This window comes from Nanorana parkeri, unplaced genomic scaffold, assembly GCF_000935625.1.
Source record: "Nanorana parkeri isolate BGI_ZX_2015 unplaced genomic scaffold, ASM93562v1 scaffold576, whole genome shotgun sequence".
Classification (NCBI taxonomy): Eukaryota; Metazoa; Chordata; class Amphibia; order Anura; family Dicroglossidae; genus Nanorana; species Nanorana parkeri.
Genome location: NW_017306844.1, coordinates 692,619 through 707,399, shown reverse-complemented (window position 1 = coordinate 707,399; position 14,781 = coordinate 692,619). Strand labels below are relative to the sequence as shown.

General features: G+C 42.9%; 1 protein-coding gene across 7 annotated transcripts in view; it reads right to left on the bottom strand.

Moving 5' to 3' along the window:
* EPS8 (epidermal growth factor receptor pathway substrate 8) overlaps positions 1-14,781 on the bottom strand; it is a 56,233-nt gene that overhangs the window by 20,089 nt on the left and 21,363 nt on the right. For 5 of the 7 annotated variants that reach the window (XM_018562407.1, XM_018562408.1, XM_018562405.1 and 2 more), the window contains exons 3-8: positions 12,977-13,042; positions 12,163-12,227; positions 7,568-7,635; positions 6,782-6,943; positions 5,360-5,509; positions 163-245 (exon numbers count right to left, since the gene is read on the bottom strand). In XM_018562407.1, coding sequence (XP_018417909.1) covers positions 163-245; positions 5,360-5,509; positions 6,782-6,943; positions 7,568-7,635; positions 12,163-12,227; positions 12,977-13,035 — 587 coding nt within the window. In that variant the 5' untranslated portion in view covers positions 13,036-13,042. Of the gene's footprint in view, positions 1-162; positions 246-5,359; positions 5,510-6,781; positions 6,944-7,567; positions 7,636-12,162; positions 12,228-12,976; positions 13,046-14,781 lie in introns of all 7 variants that reach the window. The other 2 variants (XM_018562409.1, XM_018562411.1) reach the window with 2 other exon arrangements.

Here is a 14,781-nt window from a genome sequence, read left to right as displayed (position 1 = left end):
AACATCAAACACAACAGTTTAGTATAAATTCTAATGCCTGTGGGTGGCTCTAACACTGCAGTGCGTATCGAGTAACAAAAGAGCAGAAGTGAATCAGGTTTCAGACGTCAAAGAGCATTCCCGGTTTTCACTAGCAGTCCAGGCTTATCTCATGCTGCTTACCTTAGTACATCCACCCGAGTCCTTGGTCTCCCTCCTCTGCTATCACTCAGCGCGCTGTCAATATCTTGATGGATGAAAGAAGCCTGGAAGATTGAAAAGTCACAATCAGACACAGTGTTGTGCAAAAAGAACAAATAGGACACCAAATGCAAAACAATATGAAGGAGGGTAGGACATGCACCACCACACAATGGAAACCAATAAACTGCAATCTCATGCATGGCACAATGTAGATAAGCTGCAGTTCTAGTCTAATTTACAGCTTCTATTCTACATGAAGCAGCAGAAAGGTCACTGGATTTAATTCTGTACAAAATAAAATCTATTTGTGTTTCCAGGGTTCAGCTGGGTCTGATGGTGGTCCATAAACTAGAACCGTACGATCGGATGGATGTTATCTATATCCTGTGCTGTACTGGTCTCTCACTTGTCATCATTTTAGACAGATTTATGTTGTCCAGTTATCTCCCTCGGCACCACCATTCCTGTGACATGATTCAGACTGCCATGCTGCTAGGTCTGGGATGTGACGTTTTGGCTCTGGGCTCCCTCATCTGTCAGTCGCTGACCTCATTGGAGAACTAAAGCTTTAGTCCTTGCAGTTTTAGCTGCATGACAGGGTCACTTTAAAAAGGCCCAATATAGAGGAAAATATTGTATTAAAAAGAAAAAACACTGATGCACTTATTGCATAAATAGTGTTAGATGAAGTTTGCTTAAAGGGTATCTAAACCCAAAAGCAAAAATGTCATATATTGCAGTTTTCCAATCCTTGAGGGCCCAGTGACACTGTACACAACCTGATCAGTGGTTTGTCTCAACCCTGTATATGCTACTTTTGCTGGACAGCTTGGCCTGTTAAAGGAAGTTAATAAAAAACAAATAGAACTGTGCATACCCAGTTTTAGACTACCATGTCAACAGGGTGACAACAAGGCTGCAATTTCACTGCAGAATGAGCAGCGTTGTCATCCTGTTACAGCAAGTAGAACATCAATGGATCTACTGGTTGAATTAACAGGTAATAAAACAGAGAAGGGAATTTATCAAAACTGGAGCAGAGAAAATCTGGAGCAGCTGTGCATGGCAACCAATCGGCATCTCTCTGGCCATACACCTTACAATTATCTGCAGATTTTCTGTGGTCAGATGGAAAAGGTGCAACAGATTCCTCCATCTACACTTAACCGTGTGGATGGAGTAATCTCCACCTGGGCCAATCTGTTGCACTTTTTCCATCTGACCACAGAAAATCTGCAGATAATTGTAAGGTGTATGGGCACCTTTCATGTTCAAATCTTAACTGAACTAAAGAGAGAAGCTGATTGGTTACTATGCACAGCTGCTCCAGATTTTCTCTGCTCCAGTTTTGATAAAATCCCCCAGAGTGTTTTCTCGTGGAAAACACACCAGCTCCCTGTAATCCAGAATTCTCTCATTAGGATACAAAGAGAATGAAATACCAATGCCAAGCTAAACATTCAAGCAATGCTCTCAGTGAAAAGTACTTCAAGGTAAAAGCCCTGTTTGTACAGCACTGAAAAACACACCTGATGGGTTTTTAAACCTTGGTGCACCATACTGCAGATCAATTGATACACAATAGCTCTGGGCCAACTGGTTTGGCAATTAATCCCATCAATAATTATGACACTAAACTAATACATTATGATCAAGGCTGGACAAATCCTAGGAGCCAGGTCACCAATGTTCCATAAAATTTACAACTGGCGCCCAACATTTGAGGTTTTCTCTAATTGTTGTCAGTGAAGCTGGCTCCTGGATTGGACAGACGGGCTCCTATATTCCATGCAAGATTGTCCACCACCGATGTAGAGTATAATTTTTTTGGGAGAACAAGATTTTATCCGTTGGCATTATCTGCCAAACATTATTAACATTTATATTCTAAAGCAAAAAAAAAATATGGATGATTTTCGAATTTTACCAGTGGTAGTTTTCAAACCGCTATGGATAAAAAAATTTAAAAAGTTACTTTTTCATACTGAACACTGAAGGGCATGTGTATAAAGCAGTAAATGTGACGTTCACTGCAGGTGAATCAATTATTGTAATTTAAAAACACATGCACCAGGAAGAAGTTCAAACAAATATCCCTGTTCCAAGGTCCGAGCACATCCCCAGCCACTGGATATCTGGGTGTTGGCCGTGCAGAGCACAACCATGCACTGCATTACCAGGAAGAGAAGCCAGACGCACCCTGAAAACATCAGATCTTTTCAGTTTTTACTCAGGAGTTAAATCTTAAAAGTGCATTCTAGTACCCTAACTATTAACAACAGTGTATCTTATTTGTGTATCACTTGGCTGTAGAGCCTCAAATCATCTCTGAATTGGTGCCGACGCTGTCCTTCCTCCTGAAGGGGGGCTACTTTTGTTCACCATGGTCCCCCTTAACGACTACAATCTCATGTTTAGTTTACTCATTTGTATTGAGATTGTAGTCCACCCCTGGAACGAGCTTGGAGTGGGGGACTACTTTACAATGAACACAGGGACCAAGAGTAGCCCCCCTCCAGAAGGAAGGACAGTGTCAGCACCAATTCAGAGATGATTTGACGATTTACAGCCTTGATACACAAATAAGATACATTTTTGTTAATAGTTAGAGTACTTGAATGTATTTCTAAGATCTAACTTGGAGTTATGTGTCACTTTAACTGCAGTCCACTGAAGATATTGAATATACAAGATTGTTCTCTCTAGAAAATGTTTTTAGCCAGGTCAGGTATAACTAGCTGTGTGACCTATTTTATATGAGGCAGTGTAAAACTCATAATAGTGCGTAAAATGTTGTTGTTTTTTTCCTTCTCCTCTATTAAATATTTTTACAATTTATATTAAACAATTTATATTAAACAACAGCAAACACTACTACACAACATCCATGATCCTGCGGTACCTCGAAAACTTGAACCCCATCATTCCACCTATTCCCAGCTCTGCCTGTTTCAATCCCTTGGTATGTCTCCACATCTCTATTTTGGCTTCCATCATGGCTTCCCCATCTTCCCTTTCACCCCCCACCCTCCCCAATTATTTTGTGATGCATCTACCTGAAGAAGCATTTTAAATACTATTTATTTTGTGCATATTTTTACTTTTTTACCCTTTAAATGTACAACATATACATTATTATATATCTATATAGATATATATATATATATACACACACATACATGCATACATACATGCATACATACACACACTATGATTTATTTGCGTTGCTTAAAACCTCTACCATCTTTCCTTTCACCCCCCACCCTCCCCAATTGTTTTGTGGTATATCTACCTTAAGAGGAATTTCAAAAATACTATTTATTTTGTGCAATTTTTACTTGTTTTCCCTTTAAATGTACAACATATCCATCCCTTTATATATATATATACACACTAGGATTTATTTATTTGTGTTCCTCAAAACCTCTTCCCTTTCTCTTTGTGAATTTTTCTATGTAACTTTCCGTGTCCATTTAAATATCCTATTCCCTATGCTATAAATGAATGTAATAACCTAGATGGGGCTAGGCCAGGTATAGACAACCATGGAGATCATATCCTCCAGAATTTCTGTAGGCAACCTATATGAAGGAAAATCAATCTTTCTTTCAATAATACTTCATTAACCTGCGTACAACGACCCTCCAATGTGGGTGGTCTGGGAGACCAGGGCCGGCCTTAGGTCTTTAGGCGCCCTGTGCGAGAAAGCTTTACAGCGCCCCTCAGTGACCACACCCCTCAGTGGCCACACCCTTTAGTGACCACACCCCTAGTAACCACACCCATTTATTACCCATATTTTTGGTAAAATATAAAAAGCGGGGTCACGTCGGGTAAATAGACACCAAACATGTCATGCTTTAAAATTGCGCGCACCCGCGAAATCGAAAAAAACTACCATGCCCAAAATTGACCATAGGTGACGCTTTAAAAGCTTTTACCGCTCATCAGTTTAGGGTTATCAGTGATTGATAGCCCTACAATTATTGCTCTCATTCCGACGGCGATATGTAACTTGTGCGGCGTAATGGGCGAAATCGTCGTTTTCACACGTATGAGCACCCGACGTCTGTTTGCATGCGTGTATGTATGATCCCCGAGGACGAGCTGTGTCGGCCGCACGGCGCCCTTGTTGCCATGGCGCCCTGTGCGGCCGCACTGCTCGCACACCCCTAAGGCCGGCCCTGTGGGAGACAACCATCTTAAAGCAATCATTTCCTTGCTATACCCAGAAGTCGTATAACGGAGTCAACTACCCCCGAATCATAACCCTCCTCCTCGTAATTCAAAAGACATAGTTTGGGGTGCAACACCAATGAAATATCAAATACGTGGTTTACAAAGAGGACTAGATCTTCCCAGTACCCATGTAGTTTGGGACATCTCCATAGCATGTGGATCAATGTTTTGGATGGAGTGGATAAGGTTTAGATCCCCTGTTGAGTTTTTACTGCTGTCTGAGATTTTGCCACACTTCCTGTCTAGCCGACAGCAGTTTTACCAGATAGAAAGTGAAAAAAAACATCTGCAACAGACAAAAATAAAACTAAAAAAAAGGGGGTTCTAGCCTTCCCTACTCTGTTGCCCTACAAATGGCAACACAGATTTATTTTCAGTCTGTGTTGCCATTGTAGGGTTCCCTCACTTCCTGTCTTGTAAAATGTTGGCTTGACAAACAATTTTAGGGTCCATTCACACCAGTCTGATCAGTTGCATTGTATTTAATGCACATTATGTCATGCGCTAACATTAATGCGCATATAAATTCCAACCAGTGAAATCATATTATAAAAAGAGTCTTTCAATTGGCGGCTTCCATCGGCTACTTTTGTCCGGGTCAGTGAGGTGAAGGAGAATCTGTTCAGCAGAGGGTGGAAGAACTTACGTGCAGGTAAATGGGGAAATGGAAGGTAGATGCATGCACTAGGGGAAGGAAGCTGAATTCGTGCACACTGGGAGAGGGGATTGAAGGTAAATTTCTGTGCTGGGCAGGGGGGTGTATTTGTGCACTTGAGGGAGGTAGGTGAAGGTATGCATGGGGGGGGGGGGGGGGCTTTTCAGAAACTCTACACAGAAATGCTGAATACAGGATGCACACCATTCCACACTGAGCAAGCCACCATGTGCACCAAGTGATGGGGATGACACAACGGCAAAACAGCCAAAGAGACCTTACCTTGACCTCATCACACTGGAAGAGGTGCAGATCAGCTCTGCTCTGTGTTGGCTCTTTACAAATAAGGGCCAGAATGGAATCGTATCTGCAGGCCTTCATCACAGCCTTACAGTGCTGAATGGTGCTTGTAGGAAAGTTCTCTAATTCAGTCTGTGCAAAAATGAAATATCACATATTGTGCACATCATCCGCCATGCCAACTGCTACAAAAACTAACAGGTTCATCAATACACCAACTGATATATCAAATGCTAAGTCAACCACTATGCCCGCTACTATACCCACAGCACCAAATGCTGCATCAGCTGCCACATACACCACTACATAGACTGCCAAGCCCAACACTATGCCCAATGCTACATCAACTTCCAGATCACTACACCCCACTGCTACATCAACTGCCAAATCCACTTCTATGGCCATTGCTATATCAAACGCCAGATCCTACACTACACCTACCACTGCCAGGTTCACTACTATGCTTATTAATACATCAACTGCCGCATCCGCCACTATGCCCGCATTAACAGCCAGGCCCAGCCCTATGTCCTCTGCATCATCTACAATGCTAACTGCTATATAAACAAACAGCTCTACTACTGTGCCTGCTGATACATCAACTGCTACCAGCATAGCCATGCCTACTGTTATTAGAAAGAGAAGGCAAAAAGGAAATGGAACAGAATGCCCAGGCAAGGCTCATCCCTACATCATGCCACACAGGAAACAAAAACACAGGAAAAGAGAAAATATCTGGCAAAGTGAAGACATGGACCAATGACAGCATGGAGTGTGTGGTCTACTGATCTTCAGTATAAATGTCTCCCCAACAAGTCTTCCTAAAGAATAATACAAGATCTATCTCTTGTTGTATTTCCACACATGACCTGGTAGGAAGAGGATTCACGGCACCACTCCCTCATCTCACTCTTTCCATTTCCGAAACTCTAAGGAATGCTCATTATGTCTGAAATTAGTCACCGAGCATGGACAAAGTCTACCAGTACAAGGTGGAGGAAAAAAAAACTTGGGCTAAAACAAACAAAAACCATTTGCTACAAATTGTGACAAACAACCTCAGATGAGCTAAAAGTGTGATATATTGTTTGTGGCTCATGTCTGGCAGCAGCTCTCCCTGGACCCTTGGGGACCCTACAATTACAATCAGTCCTTACCCAAACAAATGTGATTCAACAAGTGCCCTCCCAGAGGGTGATCCACAATATCACAATATCTTAGCATCTAGACTGCCAACAGCCCTAAGCACAACATTAACAGGATAAGACGTAGCCTTTTGCTCAATCTACAACACCTACCAGCCAGGGACCTTCTACAGTATACAACCAGAAAAATGACACACAATGTGGCTTACATAAAAAAAAAAAAAAAAATTAATACAAGATGGCAACACAGGAGGATTACCTTTGTTTCTATATCGGACAAACTAACACCTTTGTCATCAACTTGTAGATACATATCTTGGGTCCACACTTTCCCTTTGGCATCAAGTAATTTTAGCTTCCGGATCCCATCGTCCACCGTTAGCATGGCCTCTTTCCGATCCATGGTGAAGGTGGTGAGGTGCTGCAGGACATTGTCAGCAGTGTCACAACAGGTGACGGAGGCAACGTGCCCCAGGACAAGGACTAATGTAATGTGGAAGGAAATCTGGGGGAATTCTATGATACATTACTTGATGGCTTCCAGACCTCCTTAATAAAATTAACAGGATTTTGAGAAGTCACCCCAAATAACCCAGCAAATCATTGTCTTGTGCCTGTAGACATTACACCAAGTTATCAGCTAATTATATCGGCTATATACGACACACAGAAATCGCCATCAAACATTCACAGAGAATATATTATCTGCTACACTCATCACTTTCTGTAAAAACTATGATGGTTAACATTCAAGAAGTTCTAGGACATGGCTACCGTAACATGCATGAGGACAGCAAACTCGATCATGCCTTCTTTCACTAGAAATATTCCAGAGAGATACTGTATGTGTGTGGGGACAGTTCTAACAACCACCATTATTGCCAGTAGCATCACATTTGCCGATCAGCGACTGGAAATAGAAATAATCAATGTGCCTCTGAATAGGAAATGTGATCATCCAGGAAAGCGGTTTTGTAGTTATTCCACAGGGCTCAGCTTCATCATCCAAACTCTACGCCAACAAAAGTCATCATCAAAAACCTACCTCAACATGGTACTGGGTGGTCTCCGATATGGTGCTGGCAGTGTCCCGGGCATAGTTTTTTCTTTGCTCTGTGAACAGAAAACATACAACACAACTCAGAATAAGTGAACAGGGTGGCACCCCCATCATCCCTCTGCTGTGGGTGCAAACAGACTTGGGCGCCCAACTTAGTCTCCACACTGGCATCCATTAACAGGTGACTGGGTCCTGGCCCGGCCACTTGATACATCAGGGGACTGAGGTCCGGACGCCATTCCCTGCCACATCAGGTGACTGGGGTTTCCAGTTCCCTGTACCAATCGCTTCAGAGGGTCCTCATTTCACTGGCCCTACCCACTCACTCTTCATTTTGTTTTGTGCTCAACAGCCAGTTAAAATGTTATTGGCATTGGTTAGATGTGCATTTTGAATCCTCAAAAGGTCGTGGTTCTCAACTGGTGGGTTGTGACCCAAAAGTGGGTCGCGACCCCATGTTCAGTGGGTCACCACGTGCCTTCCTTTGCACTAGGTGAGAGGTTCTGCAGCCTCCCACAAAGCGCAGCACTGTCAATTCTCGTGCCGAGCAGCCATTCAAACTATGCTGCCTGGTACCAAGTGTCAGCTTGAGGTGGAGTGGGCAGGTGGTATGGCTGCAAGAGAGCTCCATCCATATGTGCTTTGCTTACAGCTCCCTCGTGTGACCGGAGTGACATCACATTCTGGCTCCTGCCATTTCTACAGGGAGTGCAAGGGAGCTGTACAAGCAATGCACATATGGAGGGAGCTTTGTCACAGCACAGCAGCCCACATTGAACCAATACATTGTTTTATGAGTGTGTATGAGAAGGTCTCTGAGTGTGTGAGATTGTGTCTGTGGTTGTGTGTGTCTGTCAGTGCTTCAATTGCAAACTACCACAAAATCGCACCTACTGTTCGTTCTGGTGCGGGAGGTGCATTGCAATTCATTTGAATGGCACCCCAAACACACCTCCCGCCTACAGTTTGATCGCTTGCACCCGAACATGAGGTGCTGCAATGCCGTGCGTTCCAGTGTGGTGCGACTTGGGTCGCGACTTAATGAGCAAGGAGAAATGTGGGTCCTGAGGTTATACAGGTTGATAACCGCTGCTCTAAGGTGAACTTTAAAAAGTAACTAAGCCCAACACAGAGTTCCATTGTTTAGGGGACATTTATCAAGCAAATAAGCAACACAAATGGATGCAAAGAAAATTCCCCCTTTGTTCAACAAAGACCCGGAGATAGGTTTACGGTGTATTCTTGACCCTTGCACCTCTAACCCTGGGCAGTTATATGTGAAAGTCTTGCACATATCTGGGCAGATTTATCACTGGTTTTTCCACCACTATAAACCTATAGTTAGGAACAGTCAGGGTCAGGTTTCATTCTGTCACAAAACATTGCTACTGTCGAGGAATTTACAAGACAAGCTATAACCTTGTAGTAAATCTGTTGCACGATCTCTCCCATTGCTCCAGTTTAGCATTGCCTTGCTGCAGCAACAGGATTGACAAATGCCCCCCCCCTCTGTAATTCCCACATCAACATTTAAAAAGGCAGAAGCACTTAAAGTAAAAACACACCTAGATGACTGAGACATGCAGTACTGTATTCAAACATGCAAAAGGTCACAGAAGACATTTTTCAACCCATAAAGAGGTGGGGAGCATACCAGCTTGGCCCTCCAGCCTAACAATAAGACTCAAGGACACAACATATACCTTTAAAACAACCCAACACCTTGATGGCAGAATGCAATGGACCCAACAATACTGGACGAGAAGCAACCAACATTCTTATTTTCCACCTTTATATTATAACATGGGAAAATAGCTTTTTTATAGCTTATATTTTTAAAATACCAATTAATATCTATATAAAAATAGGGTGCTGCAACTTTCAGCGATTAAATAATTTGGAACAGAGCCTGAAAGAAATAACACTTGCAGGTATGTGTATAGATGATATATGTTGAGGGGGTTATTTTGATAGATAAAAAGGGGCAGACAGACAGGTACACACACACACAGACTTGATATGTTGGAAAAATGGGGGGGGGAGGGGGGAGAGACGTGTGCATGAAAGCATTTGAATTTGGTCTGTGAACTTTTTCACTAGGTGCTTGTGAAGCAGAAAAACACTTTAAAACACATCTAAAAAAATAAAACCTGAAAAAAAGGTTTTCTGACCAAGAGAGCAAAGACACGAATACACGTCTCAGGCTAATGCTGCAAGGATACACAATCTCAGTGGAGCATTAGCAATTTCAAAATTGCAATAAAGTGTAAGCTTTTTGTCCAGTTTCCCAAAATATTGTTTACATGTGTTGGTCTGTCTGTGAGTACTATTACAGACACTGTGGTCACCAAGTGGCCCAAGTCCGAGAAAGTAACATAGATAACTTGCGGCTTTAAAAATAAAACAAAATTTAGCAGACAAGTAAAAGAGCTGCAATTTCTCCAAGAAATAAAATGATTCTACCCGGTCTACCCACCAAAAACCACATTCCTCTTCTCGGACCACAAAATGTGAGTATGTGCAGGAGGAATATATAGTGGGAAGGGCCGAAACAATTTACCCCTGCTGATTAAGTGCTGCAGGAGGTGGACAAGCTGTCCATCACAGGAGTTGCTGGGGATGATAGGTTGGGCCAAAAGGCAGCATCACATTACCTTCTTTCTATGAAGAACTGCCACTAATAATATGGACTACTTGCATTATCTGACTCTGATTAGTTTGCACATAATTTTTGGTTGGTAAGGAGTTATTTTTGACAGACTGATCAGTTCAGACACATGATGGAGGAGTTTATTCTTTTGAACTAGTCATTAAAGGCTCATGGTTGCAGTTTCATTCGTATGGGGTTTACTTTAGACAGCTCCCTGTGTTTCTGATCATTTTGCTTTGAAATTGGAGTGTGCTACAGATTCCATCAGCTACTTTCAACGCACGATTCCTTTCCAATGATCGCCTTCTGGATTCCTCAAGTGATGGAAAAGAGTAAAATATTAAGCATCTTCCAGCGTAAGCCCTTACAGCTTAGAGCAATATATTTCTGGAGTGTTGGGAGATGTGAGGACAAGACAAGACAGAAACATGGCCACAGCTATCAGAAAGGTCCTGAGTGTTCAGCTGTATGACAGAGAAGGCGCCTTATTACTTCTCATCCATTCACAAGATGTACACTTGTGACGACCCCAACAAGCCCAGCGCCACCAGTCAGGAGACACCCAACTCCCCATGTCCCTCTTCTAAGGGTCAGACTTCACAGAAAACAGCACTTCCCCATACAAAGCTCACAGCAATCCCACTGCAGACACATGCAAGAAAAACACATTGAAGGGATAAAGAAAATACACACTCTACCCAAACCAAACCCCCATCTATTAGGAGGTAATCTTTAGCATGGGTCCTCAGAAAAACAAACCAATACCACCAAAGAGGTTACCTCCAGCATAGCTCCACCGCATCACAATATACATCCATTGTATAAAACCATCCAGGGTCACTAAACACCCCAACATCACTACATACATCCAATCTATTGCCAACAATACCCTCCAAGGTCATTATACACCCCCATCACAACCCCTCACCATATACATCCATTCTATAATACCCCCTCCAGTGTCGCCATATTTTATTACATACAAAATAATCAAAACAGCTCCTCCTTATTTTACTTCCATTGTAATACTACCCTCCATTACTATACATTATATGCACGGTAAAAAATACCCCCCTCCCGATCATGTCACTGTATAGAACACCCAGTGTAAACATCCCACCATCACTATGAATAAGAATTATAATCTACGAGACCTTCTGTCTATAGAACTTAGATTTCAGATCCACAACCAACGGCATCAGTATCATTAACAAACACACAGACACAATCACAGCACACACACTGCAGACAACGCTGAATCTTCTACCTTTCTTCTTTTGTTTGGATGAAGATCGGAAAAAATAAATTCCATCTCCTCCTATCAAGAGAAGCCACAAAATAGTAGATCATAACAAGAATAGACAAGACTGTCTGAGCCAGTCAAATGGGATAATTCGGGGAAGGCCTCCATGCCATGAGTTATATGGACGAAGGGACTCACCCACATCGTCTTTCAATATGCTACTGCCAGATGTGGGTGAAGCCAAAGATCAGAAATGGACCTCTGATTTTATGGAACAACATGGGGTCAGTTACCAGACAACGAGGCCACAAGCTGAGCCACATAACTCTGAGGGGAGTTCTGATATCTTTCATTATTTGTTCAATTTATTTGAATAATACCTCATAACACACCGATATTAAGGGACAGATTTACAGACATCTGGGTGAATAGTGTTCCTAAAACACCACTCATTTCCAAGAAAATGTCCCTGTAAGGGGCAGAGTGTGGTGGATAGGTATAATGACAGCCATTAAGCAAAGTGTTCAGGCTGTATAATTAACAAATGTGATTTAACTCTATAGGAATTGGCGAGCGGGGAGAATTAAAAAAGTGAATTAGCAGTTAGAGGTTTCTTCACTCTCCAGCCTTTAGTGACCTAAATATACCAGAAACACAGTAAGTAAAGCCACCAAAGCAACACCTTACCATAAAGACTCTTTGCATTTGTTCTTGTGGTTTTATCTGACCTCACTGATGCCGCATCAAAATTACTGTAAGAAAAAAGAAGAATGGGTGACTATATGCTATAGGGTAAGTGCAAGGTGACATTGCAGAGCTGGTGACAGTCTATAAGTCAAGCAAAAGGTGACTATGGAGCCCAGGCAAAGTGCAATGTGACATTGATATATGGGGCCACAGTCTATAGGGTAAGTGCATGGTGACACTGCAGTTTGGGTTGACTAGTCTATAGGGTGACCCTGGATCACAGGGTGACAATTCTATATGGTGAGAAGAGGGTGACACAGAAATACAGTCTTCGGGGTGAGTGGAATGTGACAGCAGAGTACAGACAGTCTATAGGGTGAGTGCAGGGTGACATCAGCATACAGGGGGAAGTCTATAGCATGATCACAGGGTGACAGTGCAGAGCGACAGTCCATAGAGTCAGGTGTAAGGGGACAGGAGAATACAGAGTGACAGTCTATGGGTGGAGCATAGGGTGACAGCAGATTACGGGTGACAATCTATAGTGTTAGTTCAGAATGATACCAGAATGTGGGGTCACAGACTACAGGGTTGGTGCCAAGTAACACCCGAATATAAGGTGATGGTCTATATAGGCTGAGTTCAGGGTAACACCAGAATACAGGGTGATGGGGTAAGTGCACAGTGAATTTAAATAGGGTACTGAGGGGCACTGAGAGGAGAGAGCACTGTGCTGGACAGAGGGACACGTTTTTTGGATGTAAGGGTTATCTACAGAAATTGTTGGTTGGGCTGTAGAGACAAACTAGAGTACCTGAAATCCGCAGAATGATTTCCAAATCCACCCCGATAATTGGATAAATGACCGTTCATTCTGCAATATCTACAACAAGAAACATCCTTGGTTACTTTTTGTGACCCGCTGCTACATACATATACACAGCAATATATAAATATACACTGCAGCTAGAGCTTTGGGCACATATGTATAAACTGGAGCTGTACAGTGCCTTGCAAAAGTATTCACCCTCATGGTACTTTTCCTGTTTTATTGCATTGCAGCCTGGATCTGAAATGGTACACAATGCGCTTACCACTTTGTAGGTGCAATATATATATTTTTTCTTTTATTGTGACACAAACTATAATTAGGACAAAAAAAAAACCCCAGAAATCTTGCGTTTGCATAAGTATTCACCCCCTTTGCTATGAAACTGCTAATGAAGATTTGGTCCAATCAATAACTTCAGAAGTCCTATAACTGATAAATAAAAAGGTCTACCTGTGTGTCATCAAAGTGTCACATCATATCAGTATAAATGCACCTGTTCTGAAAAGGTATTGGTCCATAGGGCTACTTTACCCTTAGCCATACACTCCACAGAGTGGGGCTTTATGGAAAAGTGGCCAGCAAAAAAGCTATTGCTAAGAGAAAAAAAAATAAGAATTCTTATTTGGAGTTGGCCAAACAGCATGTGACAGGCTCCCCAAAAACACATTAAATTAGGTTTTCTGGTCAGATGAGACTAAAGTTTTGATTTTTGTCCATCATGAAAAATGTTATGCTGGTGCAAAACCCAACACTTTCCCCATCATCCCGAGAATACCATACCCAGTGAATCATGGTGGCCTATGCACCATGCTGCGGGGATGCTTTTCATCAGCAGGGACTGGAAAACTTCTCCGAACTGAAGGAAAAAAGGGTGGCACTACAGGGCGGTACTTGAAGAAAACCTGTTTCGGTCTGAACTTTCCAGGACAATGACCCTAAGGCTTCATTCACATGAGAATTGTCCGGCACGTACAGCTCCCTGCTGCGTGCACGGCCGTATCGGGCATCTCCCGGGAAGGACAGGTGCTGCGTGTGATGAGTATGCAGCCCCTGCCTTTCTCTATGGGACTACGTGACTGTACGCCGCCCTACGCTCACCCCAAGTGCTGGTCCGTACGGATGCCCCGGCTCAGACATGATCCATCCTGTCAGCATATGAGTACGGACACCCGCACGGACGTGCAGGGCAGTGAGCGTACGGCGGCGTAGTCCCATAGAGAAGGACAGGGGCTGCGTACTAATCACACGCAGGACCTGTCCTTCCCGGGAGCTTCCCTAAACAGCCTTGCACGCAGCACGGAGCTGTACGTGCCGGCCGGTTCTCGTGTGAATGAGGGCTAAAAATACTGCTAATGCTACACTGGAGTGGTTTTACAGGAACATTTAAATGTCTTGGAGTGGCCTAATCAAAGCCCAGACCTGTGTTCAAATTGAGAATCTGTGGCATGACTTGAAGTTTGCTGAACACAACCCATCTAATTTAAAGGAGCTGGAGTTTTTCCTTGTGTAATGGTGTAATGGGTACAAATCCGACTGGCTAGATGTGTTACGCTAATAGAGACATACCCCAAGAGACTTGCAGCTGTAATTGCAGCAAATGGTTGCTCTACAAAGTATTGACTTGGGGGGTGGAGTGTGAATACTTATGCACACTTAAGATTTCTGTTTTTTGTGCCTTAATTGTTTGTGTCACAATTAATTAAAAAGTATGTTGCACCTACAAAAGTGGTAGGAATGTTGTGGCACAAGCACACATTCTCCCCCCCCCCCCCCCCCCAAACACACAT